Source organism: Theropithecus gelada, chromosome 13 (assembly GCF_003255815.1).
Source record: "Theropithecus gelada isolate Dixy chromosome 13, Tgel_1.0, whole genome shotgun sequence".
Classification (NCBI taxonomy): domain Eukaryota; kingdom Metazoa; phylum Chordata; class Mammalia; order Primates; family Cercopithecidae; genus Theropithecus; species Theropithecus gelada.
The window spans coordinates 78786264-78804770 of record NC_037681.1 but is presented as its reverse complement, the minus strand read 5'-3'; the positions used below and the strand labels follow the sequence as shown (position 1 = coordinate 78804770).

The following is an 18507-nucleotide window of genomic DNA, read 5'->3' as shown; positions in this document are numbered from 1 at the left end:
AAATATCAGTATCACTACTCTCTTGACAAAAATTCATTTCCAATTTAACTCCAATAACAGTATTTGAGGACTTCCCTGTTCAGGTTTACAGAGAACAGTTTATAATGTCTAGTAAAATCTAGTATTGGAAACAAAGAAAAAAGCTTTTTCTTTTGCAAAAAGGTGATGTAAGTTTGGTGAGATTCTTATGGTAATGTGCTACCTTCTAATACCTAATCAAAATATGTTTTTCTTAAAAATACTATATTTCCCTCTGTATAAGTTTCACTTGTTATTAGCAAAATAACATTTAAAAATGTAAACAGTTATAACTTTTTTCCCTTGAATACTGAATGATGGTAACATTTTATTTACTTATATATACCTTTTCTGGTCCAATGTCTTCTTTTAAAATATCTTTTTCCAAAAAATATATTAGTCCAGAGTTCATTCACTAGTCTGTTAAATATCTCTATAAACCAAATACTTAACTCCATATAACTATAAACCCATTTATAAAGTAACAAGAAATGATTTTAGTTACTAATAAGGGGATTCTGTCTGTGACTAAAAAGAAATTTGGAGCCATGTGATTGATATGCATTTTGGAATGATTTTTGTTATGGAAGCAATCTATTGTGGAAATCATCCTATATGTGCATCATTCAGGGGAACTGGGAACAGGACAGTTTATACTGTCATACCTTGCATTTGAACATTTTCGGGTTTGGTTTTTGTAGCATTGCAAAATCTGTAAACTTTGAAAATTAAGATACTTAAAGTTTAGCCACATATGGTAAGCCCATATCTTATGCTATCATTATTAATGTGTGCACTTAAAATACTAGAGAAATAAGTAATAAATAAATATTGATCTGCTGCAAAATATATCCCGAAATCATCTTCCTGTCTACACATCCAGGCTGATCACATTTCTTAGCAGAAATTAGCATAGGTCTTAAAAGCATATATTATTTTTAAGTGTTTTACTCATAAGCAAAATTCTCCAATCAAAAGGAGTAAAATATTCTTGATGGAGGCTCACTGGAAAAAAGTGTTTTATGTTCTATTCTCTACATATAAAAATGGTTGCACAACAAACACCCTTTGAATTTGATGAAACTGAAAATTCTGGTGGATAATAATTAGAATTTTATATCAGAGGATATAGCTATCGGTTTTTAAAATGGCTTTTATATTTCAATTAAGTTTGTGAAACTGAAAAACTACAAAAAGGGAAAATCTACTTAAATTAGCATAGATTAAGTGGTGACCATTATTGCAACGAAAATACTATGTCAAGGAAATGGCTCTCTGTTTTGTTGCAAAAGTGATAAAAACACGAAAGTCAATAAAACTGTTAAAGTAAGTCTCAGTAATTACCAAGATCAAAATCCAGTGGCTTTTTATTAAACATGAACTTTTGTTCTGCCTTCTGCAATACGTAAATAGTGCTGACAATTGGTTTGTGAGGCACTTGCTACAATAAAATCTAATTGTATCATGAGAGAAAGGTGACAATCAGGAGATCATGAAAAAATTACATATTCTCACTGGTAGTTAATTAGCCATGCAAAACCTCCTCAAACAGATATTCTCTTCTATTAGGAATGATTACTATGCAGGCCTACAGATGTCAATACCACAGTCATTCAAATACTTCTTTTCCTACTAATTGAAGGTTGTAAAGCTCTGGTGCCAAGGTTTTGCTTCCAAAGAGCTAATTTATGACTAGAAGGATATTTTATGTCTTCAGTTGCAGCAACTACAAAATTCAGCAAATCAGAACCATCTGTGCACTGATACTTGACTCACCATTCATCTAGCAGCCTATCAGTCACATTAGTTTGCATCCCGCATTCTTGGCTCATGAACACATGTGATGATCCAAAGTTCATAAGAAATATTAAAAATGAATGGCATCCTGACCCTATCTTATTGTACATGCATCAGGAAAAAAATGCCATCCACACTTTATTTTTGCATATGGATAGTGGTCAAGGAAGACATGGATGCTGCGTTGCCTGTCCACTAATCTTGCTAATAATGGCAGTCTAAGATTTCCACCACCTGCTTAAAAATGCTCGAAATCTTAATTCTTTTTTTTTTTTTTAAGTTGGTATCGGTCTTTTGGAAGATGGCAGACTAAAAGAAGAGGTGTAACTTTTAAAAAATGTTTTTTTTCTTAACGTGGATCTCTGGCATAAACTCTTTTATTTTCTGTAAAGAATTGTTTCCATGGATTGAAATATCAGCACATACAAATAATATGCTTAAATCTAAGACTATTATCACCACCAAATTATGGCCAAATTGGTAGGCAAAAACAGACGGCAATATCTATTGAAAACCTGGAGAAAAAAAACAAATCATGGCTTTCTCATGAATAACATCAGATTAGCCTTTACGCTAGTCACATCTCTATGACAGTAGTGACTGCTTGCTTTCTTTCACAATACATAGTAGGCCACAGATCCTATTTTTCTCTGTGAGACAACAGGTCAAAATAACTTGGATCAAACTTTCTTGGTGCTGAGTTAGGGGAAATGGGAGTTAAATATAAGGAAGAAGAAAGCTGTCAGACTCATTTTGAGACCTAAAACAACTTCATTCGATAGAAAAGTATCATAGAAGGTAATCATAGGATAGCAGGGATTATGTTACTTACTTTTTGACTGTTTGGACTATGGACATTTATACTCTGTCCTTTTGTGGAAAAGTCCAGTGATCCCAAAGGTATTCCATCAGGGTTCAAAATTTTCTTGAGCGCTTGATAGTTTGGCTTTTCATCATAGGCTAAACTATGAGCACATACCAAAAATTGGGCTATTTCACCTGTGAATTAGTAAATTTTTTACATGTTATTCACAATTGGCAAGAATTGTCAAGACTCCAATAATTTCAAAATCTTTCTGTTATCTCTTTGTCTTTTACACATTTACATCTCCTGAAGAAACCAAAAATGAACAATTCAATGAAAATAACTTTTTAAATGATATTCAAAAATGACTGAAATATAGCGACCTACAGAATTGATGAAACTAGTAATGTTTTTAACATATTTTTGTTGATACGCTTACAATTCACTGATCTTATGAAGTCTATTTTAATAATTATAGTGATTATGATTTATGAGGTGCAACTAGTAAGGACTACATAAATAATACAATCGACCATACTTCATACTTTATGTTGAACTTCTAAAAGTTCAGTTAAAGTGTTACTATAAACCTCTTTACTTCAAAGGAAAAAAACCTGCAAATTTTTATTAAGGCTTTGATTTTGGGATTATAGCAGTATATTTAGAAATGACCTTGAATTCCATGTTGTTAGCTAAGATTGACTTTAGAATGCATGAAACCTCCCTCATGTCCTCCATACCTAGCTAGCCTGGTACACAGCCTTGTGTTTTTGATTTTAGAGCAGTGGGAGGAGAAGTTGCCATCTTTTATTTTTTCCCTAGTATAAAGAAATGTTCCCCTAGAACTACAGAGTAAACCCCGTTCCCCCAAAAAGGTTAAGAACTACCAACTTCTAAATACAAACAGAATTAGTAACCAACAGTTACAAACATCACTGCATTAAAATATTTGCAGTTTGCATTTCTTTTTCATGTTGAGGTTCAACCTAAAATTGGAATAGAAGTGGTGATAATACCAAATACTATTTAAAAACTGGCATGTTTTCATTTGTTCACAGAGATGTTTAGATATGCCTTTCCTTTTCAAAAATATATTACTGACTCAAACTCAAGTACTTCTTACTTTCTCACTTGGTTGCCTATATCCATGGTGGGAAAACCTGGGAAACTTCATGGGTTGGCAGGAGTGACTTCCTAATCCTTCACTTCCCCTCCAGGCCTACCTCCACTAAAAAGAAAGGAAAACTGCAGAGGCACTGGGTTTCACTCCCTATAGAGAAAAATTCCAGAAGGAATAGTCATCATCGCTTTCTCCCTATTAAAGTTAAGAGTGATCACTTTCACCATATAGTCCAGAGCTATTTCCTGGGAACATGAAGCTAACATGATTAAAATGTGAACTCTTGGCTCTGGGCTTTTTTTCCTGGACACTGTAGCAATTATGCAACCTATTTTTTCATCTCTGATTTTTTTTTTTAATCAAATTCTGTTATCTAGCATTCGGTCAACCAGATCTCTGTTAACTAGCAAGTGCTGCTATTTTATCACGATATTTATAAGTGATGCTTCATGCAGCCCCTTCACAGGGGCTGGGGGCTATCCAATTTCTAAAGGGATGATTAAAAAAAAGATTAACTTCACTACTACTTTAATATAAATATTGTTGTTTTATGGTCCTTTGAAGATTGGTAAGTCAAGTTTGGTACATATTACAATTCCATTAACCAGAATATCCAAAATGAGGAAGAGTTGAATGTGTTGGGAACAAATCACTGTTACAAGACAATGGAAAACTCCTGGCACTCCACCAACTGATAGCAGCTGTGCTGCAAAGCCTTCATGGGACTGGGGTTTGGAAAAATGAGGTACCAGTGAGGTAGGAGGGGGAGAAAATAAAAAGAGCCATTTCCATTATAAATTTATTATTACAAACCTGAAGCTTTGACTATTGTGATGTAATACTGGTTTAAATGTTAGTCTTTCAAGATCTGGATTTATTATATTAAGTACATTTTAAAATTTACGAGCATATTGCCAGAACTATAAAGCAAAATGCCTTGAGTATGAAATTACGATATTTTTAAATCATCTGCTTTTTAAGCCATTGAAATATTAAGTACCATTACTATCAAGAGATAGAAACTTTTGAAACTATTATTATTATGCTTAGTTGGACATGTATGCTGCAAATTTCTTGGCTGTTTTATTTCATAATGTTTCAGTAATAAACTTTTGTAAATCAGTTCCTTCATTTTCATGGTTTTCTTCCTAAGTACAACCTCCTAATTTAAGAGACCTTCATATAATATTAAAGTTTCAACACTTTTTGCTTTAGAAACAGAAATCTGCATTTTATAATTAATAGTACGGATTCAGTAAAATGGTTTGTACTGAGAAACAAAAACTGGGCGTGTCTCCCATCTAGATTACTCATCTGTCTCAAATCTTTTAACAATAGAGTATGACAGAATATACACTGCCCAGAAGCATTTGTCTTTTACAATTCAGGACAAAATATATATATATTTTTAATGACATCTTCCCATCTCTTTCTGTCCAGTTGACTAAAACATAAATTATACGACTTGGTAAAAATGCCAATAAAGGCCAGGCGCGGTGGCTCACACCTGTAATCCCAGCACTTTGGGAGGCCAAGGTGGGTGGATCACGAGGTCAGGAGTTCGAGACCAGGCCTGGCCAATATGGCGAAACCCCGTCTCTACTAAATATACAAAAATTAGCTGGGCGTGGTGGCATGTGCCTGTAGTCACAGCTACTTGGGAGGCTGAGGCAGAAGAATCGCTTCAACCTGGCAAGGGGAGGTTGCACTGAGCCGAGATCACGCCACTGCACTCCAGCCTCAGTGACAGAGCGAGACTCTGTCTCAAAAAAAAAAAGCCGTTAAGAATATTAGCCAAAAAGGAGTATTGCCATTTTGCCAAGTTATTGACAGTTATGAAAACAAAAATTTCATCTTGCAACCCATTCCCACAATGAGGATCTCTGTGTGTCTCCCTCAATCAGATGAAAAGTACTAGAGAAAGAGGAAAACAAAAGACTCACGTGAGGAAGGGCTTATTGGACTTGCAAATGGAGGGGGGAAGTAGAACTGGCTTATTCTTTCCTTACCTACACAAATGAAAATTTTGGTTTCTAGTGAAAGAAAGGCTGCGAATATAAGTTACTTAACTCTCAACTTCTCAACCAGATGGAAACAGATGCTATTTGACCTTAGCTAGAGAGGTCAGTGTATGTATCTACTTTCAGAAGTCAGCTAAAAGCTAACTTTGAGATTGCCCAATGTAAACAGAAAACAAGATTCACTCTGATTATCTGTCTTTGAGAAAAAGCAAGACTGATAGTGGGCACTGGCTTTTTCTTATAAGACAGTCTAACTCAATTGTTAAATTAGTGTTGAATAACATGTTGTGTATGCACATAAAAATGACAGGAATGTGGGTAATTACTAGTTGACATGCTATTTTATACAATATGTATTGATAACATTGTCAATTAAAAATTACGTTGTATACTAACTTGAAAATATGAAAATACAAAATATACCTCCAAATCCCAAAATTATATGCCTTTGCTAATAAAAAAATTTTTTTTTGCTGGCAGTTCAGTCAGCATAATACTGTTCTAAATAGCATTCAAGTGTTTAATGATTTGGTTTTTTAAATGACTGATTAAAAGTAGTTTTTCGTTAGGTCAACTTTATCTTCTTTCAACAGTATATAGATGAACAAACCAGGAAGTCTTAACTCTAGAAATACCAGACATAGTTGACTATTAAACCTGTGCATGATTCTCAAAATAGATATCTTTAAAAAAAAAGAGAGAGAGAAATGCACTAAGCAGAACCTAGAATTTTCCACCTCAATATCTTCTTTTGGGGTTCTTGTGTTCTAATGTTAAAGATGATCTAAACATTGTATTCTTTAGCAACTTATTTGCAACATGAAGTGTTCCCTCCTTTCCACCCTGATGGGAATAAGAGCAGGTGGGCTAAGCAAAAGCTACCAAACGAGAATGACAAATGTGGTGACCTGTAAATCTTAAGAGAAGGTTGAAGTTATTATTTGACTTACAGCAACTGCTTCCAGAAGGAGCCCATTTAAGCACTGACTGGGGAAGCTCATCCAATAGACTAAAACAAAATAAAGTAATGCACAATGAACATGTTTTCAACCCTGTGACTATTTTGACTAGAAAACAAAACTCTAACTCTGTGTTGGTAGCTTACCAAAATTCTGACTTTCAGTGCTTTTTTTTTGGTCATCCAACTATAATGGATAGGAAAGTAAGCAGAAGTAGAGAACCCTCAATGCCCATAAACTAATTTTATATCAATAACCTAGACTAATGTAGGGGCAGAAAGGTGTGATCTTTTTCCTCACCCACCATAAGGGTTGCAGCCAACATTCCTATAACAAAAGACAGGTTAACAGGAGAAAGTATAACAAATTTATTTAATTAAAGTTTTATATGATATGACTTCAGAAATGAAGACCAAAGACCCAATGAAGTCTATCTTTATGCTTAGGTTTGATGAAGAATAGTCAGCTGTGTAGGAATGTGACTGGACAAATGGGTATGTTCTAATGATACTGAACTGGGGCAGGGGGATCCAGCAAGGCCTGTCCATATTCTTGTTGATGTGTGTAGCATTTATTCCTCCTGGGGATGGGGCAGGACCCCTTTGGAATGAGGGTGTTCAAGGGAGAAGGGAGAGGGTGACCTTTCTAGGTTTAATGCCTTGCTTGGGGTACAGGGGTTCTAGTTTCTATAACCTGCTTTGGTAAAGAGGAATTCTGGTTTCTATGACTCTCTTCTTGGGAGGAGAAGGGATGGGAGACAAGAGGGCAAGAGAAGGTCAGAGAGAAACTTGGCTTCTGAGGTGGCTTCTGGGGCCATCCAGTCTTTCAGTTCAAAGGTCTCAGCATGCCAAAGCACCACACTTTGTGGTATTGTTCTCTAAGCCCCAATATTAAACAAAATGGAATTATAGGAATTATGAATGCTTTAACTCAAAGTTTATATATGCAGAAACACAGAAGAAGTAATATTTACCGTGATTTTTTTTCTCAAAAACAGCAATAAAAATTCATGCAAACATTGTATCTGAAGTATATATGTGCATTGTTCTCCACTGGGCAATATTTTATGCTGTCCCATGGTTAAACAGGTTTGTAGGATGCTCAACTGGTAAGTATAATGCAAATATTCCAAAATCTAAAAAAATCTGAATTCTGAAACACTTCTGGTCCCAAGCATTTCAAGTAAGGAATACACAACCTATAAAAACATTCAACTAAAATTATTTATGTGTGTGAGTGAGTCACCACCTCTGGCATAGGCAGTAGCAACAATACACACATTGATCCAGTAGCACGCTATGTCAGGAAAATCAAAGGCATAGGGAGATACAGTGTCTTGGTTGAATATACAATCACGCCCTTATGGGGAATTTCAGTGTCATACCTTCTCAGCAAGTTGAATAAATTATGATTATGTATTATGTACTATAACAAGTTTGAAAATGTCTATGGTTTATCTGAATTATAAACTTCATAATATGATACTGGCTTTACTAGTCTATAGGTTTATATTATTAATCAAGTCAAAATGAAGATATTAACATATGTAGGAGTCCCCAAAATGTAAACAGAAGTTACGTTTGATGTATTAGTATTATATTTTATTTTACATGACATCCTATTATACATAAATATGCATAAATAGGTATATTCATTATAGATACCTACAATGAATGTATCTATATATGCATATTGATAAAAAATTAAAGCAAGTCATATTAGTCTTATTAAAAAAACAAATATACAATCATTAGAATTAAAATGTTAGTTTTTTAAAATAGCATCATTACTTTGTTACATTATTGTAATTAGGTAAACTGAGTTGGAAAATTAAATACAAAAACTGTTTATATATTCCCATCACTGTGTTTTGACTTGACCCATATTTCGAAATGTTACATGAAAGTTAATATAGACACATCAATTACTGCAGTAAATAACTGATTTAGTTCTAATATAGACTTATATAAATACGTTTTAGTTTTGGGTAAGGGACTAGGATGATCAAAATTCTGAGTGGAGAAATATTTCATATATGTCAGTATTTACAAACGTAATACATATTTTTCTGAATCTGCAGGCTAATCTTTCTCATTATTAAGAACTGATGCTACACTGAATTTAAAGATAGATTTCTATGAATCAGTTAATTTTCCCCTAGCTTTGTACTCTTCTGTTGAGATTGTCCTACTTAAAACTTAGCTTAGCTGCTGCTTTTGCTACCTGTGGATAACTACTGTTAAGCATATCTTGGTATATAATGAAAAACTGGCTATTCCGTGCTCTATGCAATTGACTTTTTCTTATGCCTGATCAGAGAGAGAATTGTAGAACAGTAACATACTCTGTTCTTAGTCTGACCTAATTTTTATGCTAGCCAAATCCAGGTAATAAAAACTGAATGTAGAATATTAAAAATGTTTATGTGGCTACAAGATTATCTCATGTAAATAGCTCATGTAAAAATTTTCTTTCTTAAGAAAGAAAACTTACTTCCTCCAAGACAGAAATAAGAGGTATGTTGCTCTCACTTGAAAAATATAAGCCCCATTTGTCCCTTTTCACGTTGCTGTTTTACATAGTTAATATCAATCATACCCGGCTCAGACTACTTCAGCATACTTGTACAATGCTAATTTGAAAATACTCTTCCTTGAAAACACTACCACCTAGAATCTAAGCTTTGGAAAATACCATGTAAAGGAACAGATATTTCACTTTATATTTTGCACTGTAATTCAAGTACATATCTTTTTATAAGGTTATCTTAATGGATTTTATGTGATAGTTGTTTGGTTTTTTAAAACATATTTTTCAAACTAACGAAATTTGCTTTGGTTGTCATGTTGGGAGAATGCCAGTCTTCTCCATGTTGTTAGCTCCCTTTAATGTATCCCTTCAGACCTGCTGCAGTACATGATGAAATACTTGAAAATCTGTACTTTGTTTTAGCAGTCTGCACAGCCACAGGGTCCTTCAGGCTCTGTTCCCAGGGAAGTTTCCCACACAACCACCGCAGCATGCAGTAGCCAAGGATCTCAACGTCACTTCGTCTGGACAGGGCTATAGGAGTAAGCATTAGAGAAAGATGAGGGATAAGCAAGTCCTTGAAAAATGGAGAAATCTTTGGGTGAACTACTATTGATGAAATATGAAAAAGCCAAATAGGCAAAGTGTTTTATTTGTTCAGCTGGAATAAAACTTAAACGCCCAAGCATTTGGCCCCAGTCCACAGACAGGCAGTGACTGGTTGCTGTTGAAAGTAAGGGTCAGTTTCCTCACCTCCTCCAACTTCATCTTTCCTTAGTCTGGCCTGTCACATGAACTTGATCCCCATGGCCTCTGACATGATCCAGACAACCCATAACCCAGCACCAACACTTTCTCAAAGAGCCAAGCAGTAAAACAAAGAAATAAATGTCTGCAGCTAAATTGCTAACATATGTTCCAGGAAGTCCATAGGGTCTGCATTGGTCATGCAGAGACCCTCTGAGTGCAGACTAAACATTGATGGCCTTTCCTGTTCCACTCACACTAGCAGCATTTTCAGTTGGAAGAATATGACAAAACTGCCATCTAGTGTGCAGTATTAAAAAATGGGGTCTTTCTGAAGATTTTTCAATCACATGAAAATACAATAAAAATATGTCTCCTGCTTTGGATACAGGGTTCTACAATTTTACAAATATTATTTTTAGATATAAGCAGCAGCAAGCTAAAATTCTGGTCCCATATCTATATAAAAGTGAGGCAACGGTATTGGAGGCTGGGGGGAGAGCCAAATAGAGGCTTTCAAAATTTAATATAAGATGGCTTTTCATAAAAAGTACATTAAAAGCACATTTTCAGGCCCTTGTATCATTTGTATCAAGCTATTAAATGCTGTAGACCAATTTAATAATTTAATATATATTTGTAAGTACCTTATTGAGAAGATGGACAATGAAACCTAGGAAATGTATGAAATATAACTGATACTTATTAACAAACACTGAAATAAGGATTAAAACATTAGCAAATACCCATAAAATAAACTCATTTTTATAGTCATTCAAAATTGTTATAAAACAATAGGCTGGTATTTACATTTCTATCATTACTCGAATGTTCATCTGTGTAGGGATATATAATCTCCTAAGAGCAGTAAGTGGCTGTTAAACCTGCTATAAACAGGTATCCTATTTTATTATCTTTCATGAAATAAACTCTGAAAAGTTACTCAGTGAACTTAGTTTTTAATTTAAAAAGTCATCTACTAAGAACAATGATGCCAGCACATTGTAACTACTTTTGGTTACCATGTATAAGTTATTATAAAAGCAGAAGACATGATTAGCTCTTACACTCTAACTGCTATTAGCGTATTGGATTATTAAAGGCCCTTCAATCTAGCAGAATGCTACAGTCCCATGGGTGCCATTTACTTTCCGCACAAGCTTCAACAATGTCCTAATGCAAGACTTGGCTCTCACGTTAAAATAAAAACACAATCTCTACCACACTGTTCTGTAGTGATTTCTTCAGTAATAAATCTCCCATTAATAATGGAATGGTTCCATTTGTACAGATGTGTTCACAAGTCCCCTTTCTATTATGGCAATTCCTGATTACCATCACTTAAAAAAATTCATATCCTCTAATTTTCAAAAACTGATATTCTGGCACCATGTTTGGATGATATAAGCTACCCACAAGAGGCCCTTTGAGGAAAAACAATCAGAATTAAAATAGATTGAACTTTCCTAGCCATTTCCCCCACCCCCCAACTGAGGGATTAATTGATATGAAGCTGTAAGTAATGACAAGTCATTTAGATTTCTGAAGCCAATCTTTCATAAACTGGTCTTCATTTGAAATAGCCCTTTGAGAGTTAACTTTACTTCACCATTATAGTTTGGGCTTACCTAATTAAAATACATTATCACATTTTTCAATCTTTTATTTTCTTTTTTGCACATATGTATTAATAACTATGGTTAGGTGAATGTTTTACCACTGTTTACATCCAATAGTCACCCTTTCCTTTCCCCCCACTGAAGAGTGAGGGACTAAAAATGTTTCTAACTACATACCTCTACCTGAAATTCCCTCTCAGAAAAACAAATTGAAAAGTTTGACTTGTTTAGTGAAGTTAAAATCTTAGACTTTGACAATGATTGTCTTCTTTCTATCTACTGTACACAGAGGAGTAATTTTAATACCTGTTAATTAAAAACAAATATTCTGGATGACAATATTAAAATATATGTGTCCATGTATAGTTTACACAAAGAACTGATTATAGTCAGAGACTATTAGTGTCTAACTGTAAAAAAAAAAATTTTAATTTGAAAGTTGTTTCTTTAATTATACAATTTTCAAATTCATTTTAAAACATGTTAAGTGAAGCAGTAAATAGAGCTCTGGACTAGGAATGAGATCCAATTCTTGCCCTGCCACTAATATTTTACATTTTCAGCTCTAAAATCAGATGATACTGTGCAATATATTTCTTTTTAATATATTTTCATTCATTTGAATAGACAATACATTATGCATTGTTCTGTTTCTGAGTCACGTATTTGCATAATTTATTGTAATACATAGGGTTCTTCAGTGGCATTTGGTAATTAATGTAATTACTGACAGTATATTTTCATATAGATGTCCTAAAATGAAGTGTTTACTTATCATTGCTTGGAACTGTAATGAGATTTAGTTATTTCTAAACTTTCTCAAGTTAGTTTCTAAATATTATTAATAGCATCTAACTTATATTGAGCTTACTAAGATGGAGTAATATACATCACTCTTTTTGTTGAAAGCCTGTGGTATTCTTAATTGTTCAACATTTCTAAATTATAAAGTACTGCCAAAGTAAAAACAATTAGAAAGAAATAGGCACAGGTGGGGATTTAAATTCTATTTAACTAGAAAGAAAATTTTAGAAATGGCTGATAGTAGAATGCATAATTAAAATAAAAACAATTGACGTGATTTATGGAGAGCTGCTACTGTGCCTGCTACTGTGCCTGGCACTCTACCTTTTTATTATTTCATCTAATGTTTCAAACAATTTAAAGTAAGTATTAGTCCTACTGACAACAATATGGAGACTCAGAGAGGTTAAATAATTTGCTCAATATCACAGAGCAAAAATTAATAGAGCTCGTCACTGAAATCCAAGTCTTTCAAAAACCAAAGCCTGTGCTCAATCTTATAATTACTTTGCTGATGGGCATGGTGGCTCATACCTGTAATCCCAGCACTGTGGGAGGCTGAGGTGGGCAGATCACCTGAGGTCAGGAGTTCAAGACCAGCCCGGCCAACATGGCGAAACCCCATCTCTACTAAAAATACAAAAATTAGCCGGGCATGTTGGCACACACCTGTAATCCCAGCTACTCAGGAGGCTGAAGCAGGAGAATTGCTTGAACCCAGGAGGTGGAGGTTGCAGTGAGCCAAGATAGCACCACTGTGCTCCAGCCAGGGTGACAGAGACAGACTCCATCTCAGAAAAAAATAAAAACAAACAAAAAAAATAATAATTACTTTGCCTCCATCATTAGTTTTAACACCAAACAACATTAAACATATGACTTCCATAGTGAGGAAGGTATTTGAAGCAGGCATTTAAACTTAAAGCACCAATACATACTGACACAAAAATAGTGGTTTTGGCAAGGAATAAATAAGTGGAAGATCTGGATATCTAAGCTGCATCACTGACCAAATTTTTCATGTTACTATCCTTTCATGAAATTATTTCTTTTAAGTTATTTCATTCCAATGAAGAAGGATTAGTTAAAATATTTAACTATAAAGTGACAAATGGTCCTTCTGAACTGTTATAAGAACAACAGATAAGTTATCTTAGTGAACTAGTCCTTGGTCTAAAGACAAACTGGAATAAAACTAGCCCAATTCACCAAATGGACTGAAAGAGGAAGTGGGAGAAAAAGAAAAGTCTACATATTAATTCCAAGATTTATCTCCTTATTTGCCTAAAGTGTTTTCTGTTTCATTTTATTTCTTATACTGAGTAACATGGAGTATGAAGAAAAACAGGGTTCAGTAGGAAATAATAAAGTGAACTTGAAAATTTCTGCATCAAGCAGAGTTCAAATGCCCAAGATATTAATACATGTGCTCAGAACGACAGTAAGAAAGCAGAAAACATCTGAATAAGTGAAACAATCTGACAAAGTGAATGGTGACTATCTGCAGAACAAATTTAAAGTTTATTCGCAGTTTTCAAACTGGTAACCTATGCAATTCAGTATTTTGTCAATTCTGGTGTATAAAGATCCAGAATATTTTATGGTGATCATGACTTAACTGCAATTTCAAAAAGGATATTAGGAAATATTAGGATGTAATGTGTCATATTTCAGATAAAATATTAAACCCAGGCCTCTCTTATTTTTTCAGTACCTTTTAAATTTTAAGCCCTAGTTTTGTGGGTGTGAAACTTAGGAAAAGTCATTCAATAGAGCAAATGTATCTTAGACTTGGCCAATGTAAGTATTCTTAACCCAACCAAAAGGCCAAGACATAAGTATTGCGTAAACCATGTCATTTCCCCAAATTTGGTAGCATGAAAATACATTCTCAGTTTATTTCACATACATTTTGTAAGTCGGAGTGCTAGATTAGAGGGAAATGAAACCATGAAAAAATAACACAAGACTTGGATTTCACATATTGTAGCAATTGGCAAAAATAAAAAAAAAATATTCAATATATTTATTTCTTTGATACTAAATATATTGGATAAACAAATGGACATTTAAAATACAATTTAGATATATTTTATGGTCATCAAAGATGTCAAATTAAGATAGGTATTATAGACTCAATGCACAGGTCTGAAGTATTTAAAAAAGCTCAATATGTTAAATGCAGTGTATCTCTAGAGAAATTACGTATTGACTGCATGCCTCAGTGAGTAGAAAAATCTACAAAAATCTATACCACACATTGATTCAAATATTGCTTTTTAACATTACTAAGAATGTAACAAATTTTAAAATAGTATATTTGACACAAATATAATTCTCTTTAAATATCAGGCAATAAGCCCAAAATATGTCAGTGTTTATACATGTTAGTTTTTATAAAGAATAAAAAAATTAATAATAGAAAAAATAAGCCCAACATATATTACTCTAATTTTATATTAAATGAAGCACTTTAGCCACTTACAAAAGTGACCTAAAGGTCACACAAGAGAATTGAGTTTGGAAGAATAACCACATTTAAAAAAAAAAAATACAGATATGCAGATGTATAGGAGTTCTAGGAATAGTTATCCATCTATTCATCCATCTGTCCATCCATCTCTATACATCTCCATGCATATCTTTTGGTTTGTAATAACGTAATAGCTAATTTTTTTCCCTTTTAACTACCCTCCTTTTACGTAAATTTGAATTAGAAAATGCTTAGATGTAATGGCTGATTGGCAGCTTATACAAGTTCCTTCATTATAAAAACTCAATCCATAGAAAAATGAGATTTAGCTTGAGTTTTTTAATAACCTGCTACAAAAAGTAGCACAGAACAGATAGTCTGATCTGGCTAATAGTAGTCTCTATTGAGTGGCTAACTCATAAGTCAGTTTTACATTGAAGCTTGAGTATTTCTCTTCAGGTCTCTTGGTCTGACCAAGAGATAAACCTGACACTTGGCAAATGCTCTGGCACCTATAAGTTCTATATCCTAGTGAATTTTTTTTTTTTTTTTTTTTTTTTGCTCTTTATACTTTATTTTGCACTATTTTTCCTCAGTATTTGATCTCATAGTTGGACTGAAAAAAATTTTTTTCTAAGATTAAACTACATCGTGGCTGTATTGAAAGTAAACACATGAATATTTATGAATCTGACCTGCATTTTCCTATAGGCTTTATGGCATTGTTTATTCTGGTTTCTAGATATGGCTAAATGATTATTTATTTTCTAATAAAATCATCAACTGAAATGTTTTACTTTTGAAAATTAAATGTAAAATACAGGAGTGAACAGTATTCAGACATTTGAGGATATCATACCTTCCATTTTATATCCCAGACTAAAACGTCACATTAAAATGTCAGCAAATATATATGTGGGGGTGTGTGTGTATATATACATATATATATATATATCAATATGCCTAGAATTTTAGTGTAAATCCTGTTTAAAATACATTAAGAAAATCTGGCCGGGCGCGGTGGCTCAAGCCTGTAATCCCAGCACTTTGGGAGGCCGAGACGGGCGGATCACGAGGTCAGGAGATCGAGACCATCCTGGCTAACACGGTGAAACCCCGTCTCTATTAAGAAATACAAAAAACTAGCCGGGCGAGGTGGCGGGCGTCTGTAGTCCCAGCTACTCGGGAGGCTGAGGCCGGAGAATGGCGTGAACCCGGGAGGCGGAGCTTGCAGTGAGCTGAGATCCGGCCACTGCACTCCAGCCTGGGTGACAGAGCGAGACTCCGTCTCAAAAAAAAAAAAAAAAAAAAAGAAAATCTACTATTTTATAGGAATCTGGTGAAACCTTTGATAAAAATGAATATCCATTCTATCATATAACTTTTCAGCAAATCCCAAAAATATTTAATGTAGGTTCTTCCCTGAATATACCTCCCAGGGATGTAATACCATCTTTCTGTGATCATTCTCAGTTCAGTCTTCTCCCCAAAGACCGAGGGTGGTGAAATCTTACCAACATATTCAACATGCATTAAGATTTTGGAATGAAAAATAAAAGTAGACTAAAAAATGAAAATGTGTTCATATCTTTCAAGAAGACAACACAATGAAAACGACACTTAAGCAATGAAATTAATTGAATAGGTCTTTCAGATTTACCACAGTCCAAACACTGACCATACTAACACATAACAACTCCACTTCTCCTTCCACAATCACAGTGGTTTCTTAGCAATTCCACTACTCAAAACTAGATCAGAGCAGTATTAGAACTACCAGTTTAAATAAATGACTCAAACATAAGTTGGTATCATTATTAATATAACTGGACCGATGCTTAAGAACATGTATGATGAATTTCCAGTTATACCATTATCAAAAAAGTACTGTTCCTAAAAATTCTATTAGGTATAACAATAAATCTGGCAAAGATGAAAAACAAAATTTCACTGAGAGTGAAAGAACTTTAGATTGGAAAAAAACCCCACTATTCATGAGCATTTAATTCTTACATTTCTTGAGTACTTAATTCTCACATTTCTTAATGTAAGATACGTCCTATATTATCTTTAAATTCTCACTAATTTATGAACAATGTGAATACTGAAAAATCATACAACACTGCAAAATTTCTTACTGATCATTACTTTTCTAACCAAACTATACTTGAAAAAAAAAGTAGTCATTTTTTACTTTGATCAGAAATATAAAAGATAATTTTCATTTCAGAAAATTCAGCCTATGAATCTTTCTGAAAGAAGTTATACTTGTTTTAGTTTTGCATTGGCCTACCTTAAGCTAGTATGGGTTTTAATGCTCTGCAAAATGATCAAGACCCTCTACATTACATGGTCAATGGTCCTTTTAATAGAAAAGGCAATAATATACAGTTGTTTTCAACAACTAAAACTTGTTAGAAAGCATCAGTTTAGGGTAGCAGTTCAACAACCATTAAGAATTGCGAATATCTAACTGTCTTTTAGTGAAAACGTGGCCCTTTCAAAGCTGTTTAAAAATTATTTGTTTGGTTTAGCATATTTGAAAATACTTTGTAAACAAAGTTTACAAAGAATATAATTTTGAAAGCCAAAGTTTTTCAATAATCACCATTTTTTTCACTAGCATAACATTAGAATTGACTTTTTGTCTTGCTGACAGAGCAACTAAGAAAGTACAGTTGCATTGACCATATTGATTGTGAACAAAGCAACCATCAGTGGGACTCGGCACCATATATTTTCAATATTGACCTCCTACTTCCTTTTCCATGGCTTTCTGGGTCGGCTATTGGATTTGGACTGCAGTGTAATAAACAGCTAAGGTTTAATTAATGGTAAATGAATACAAGACATAGGTTATGACTTTAACTAATTAGGGAATTGTTGAATTAAGTCTGCCTTGGAATGCAAGGCAGTACAATCAATATCCAATAAAAGGACTATGTATGTAATTTACCTGCAAATGTGTTTCCAATACCATCAAAGTGAGTTTAAATAAGTAAGATATATGAAAGGCGACTGGGAGATTTCCACAAATTAACACTTTATAGTTTCAGAAAAAATATCCTTATTGTTGAGAGACGGTATCTTCTAAAGCTTTCGTAAAGGTACAATGGAAAAACAGGAATAATTATTCACATGTGCAATTTTTTTTTTTCTCTGAGGGGTCTTGCTCTGTTGCCCAGGTTGGGGAGCAGTGGTGTGATTATGGCTCACAGCAGCAGCCTCAACCTCCTTGGCTCAAGTGATCCTCCTCCCACCTCAGCCTCACAAGCAACTGGGACCACAGGCAAGTGCCAACCCTTTTGTATTTTTTTGTAGAGATGGGGTTTCACCATGCTGCCCAAACTGGTCTTGAACTCCTGGGCTCAAGCAATCCTCCTGCCTCAGCCTCCCAAAGTGCTGGGATTATAGGCGTGAGCCACTGCACCTGGCCCACGTGCAACTTTACCAAATCTGTAATATTCACTTCAGTATAAACATTCAGTGCTGACCTCCAAGTTTTACCTATACAAACTGAGATTTTCTGGCCAAAATGAGCAAGTTTTGCTTACTTGACACATTTTTGCTCCTTTATCACTTGTCATAGTCTATATTTCTTTCCACTGTTAGAAG

General features: G+C 34.1%; 1 protein-coding gene across 2 annotated transcripts in view; it reads right to left on the bottom strand.

Annotated features, from left to right (window-relative positions):
* Positions 1-18507, bottom strand: part of VRK2 (vaccinia related kinase 2) — a 109211-nt gene that overhangs the window by 20577 nt on the left and 70127 nt on the right. For both annotated transcript variants that reach the window (XM_025353739.1, XM_025353740.1), the window contains 3 exons: positions 9663-9783; positions 6712-6770; positions 2648-2814 (listed from right to left, as the gene is read on the bottom strand). In XM_025353739.1, coding sequence (XP_025209524.1) covers positions 2648-2814; positions 6712-6770; positions 9663-9783 — 347 coding nt within the window. The remainder of the gene's footprint in view (positions 1-2647; positions 2815-6711; positions 6771-9662; positions 9784-18507) is intronic.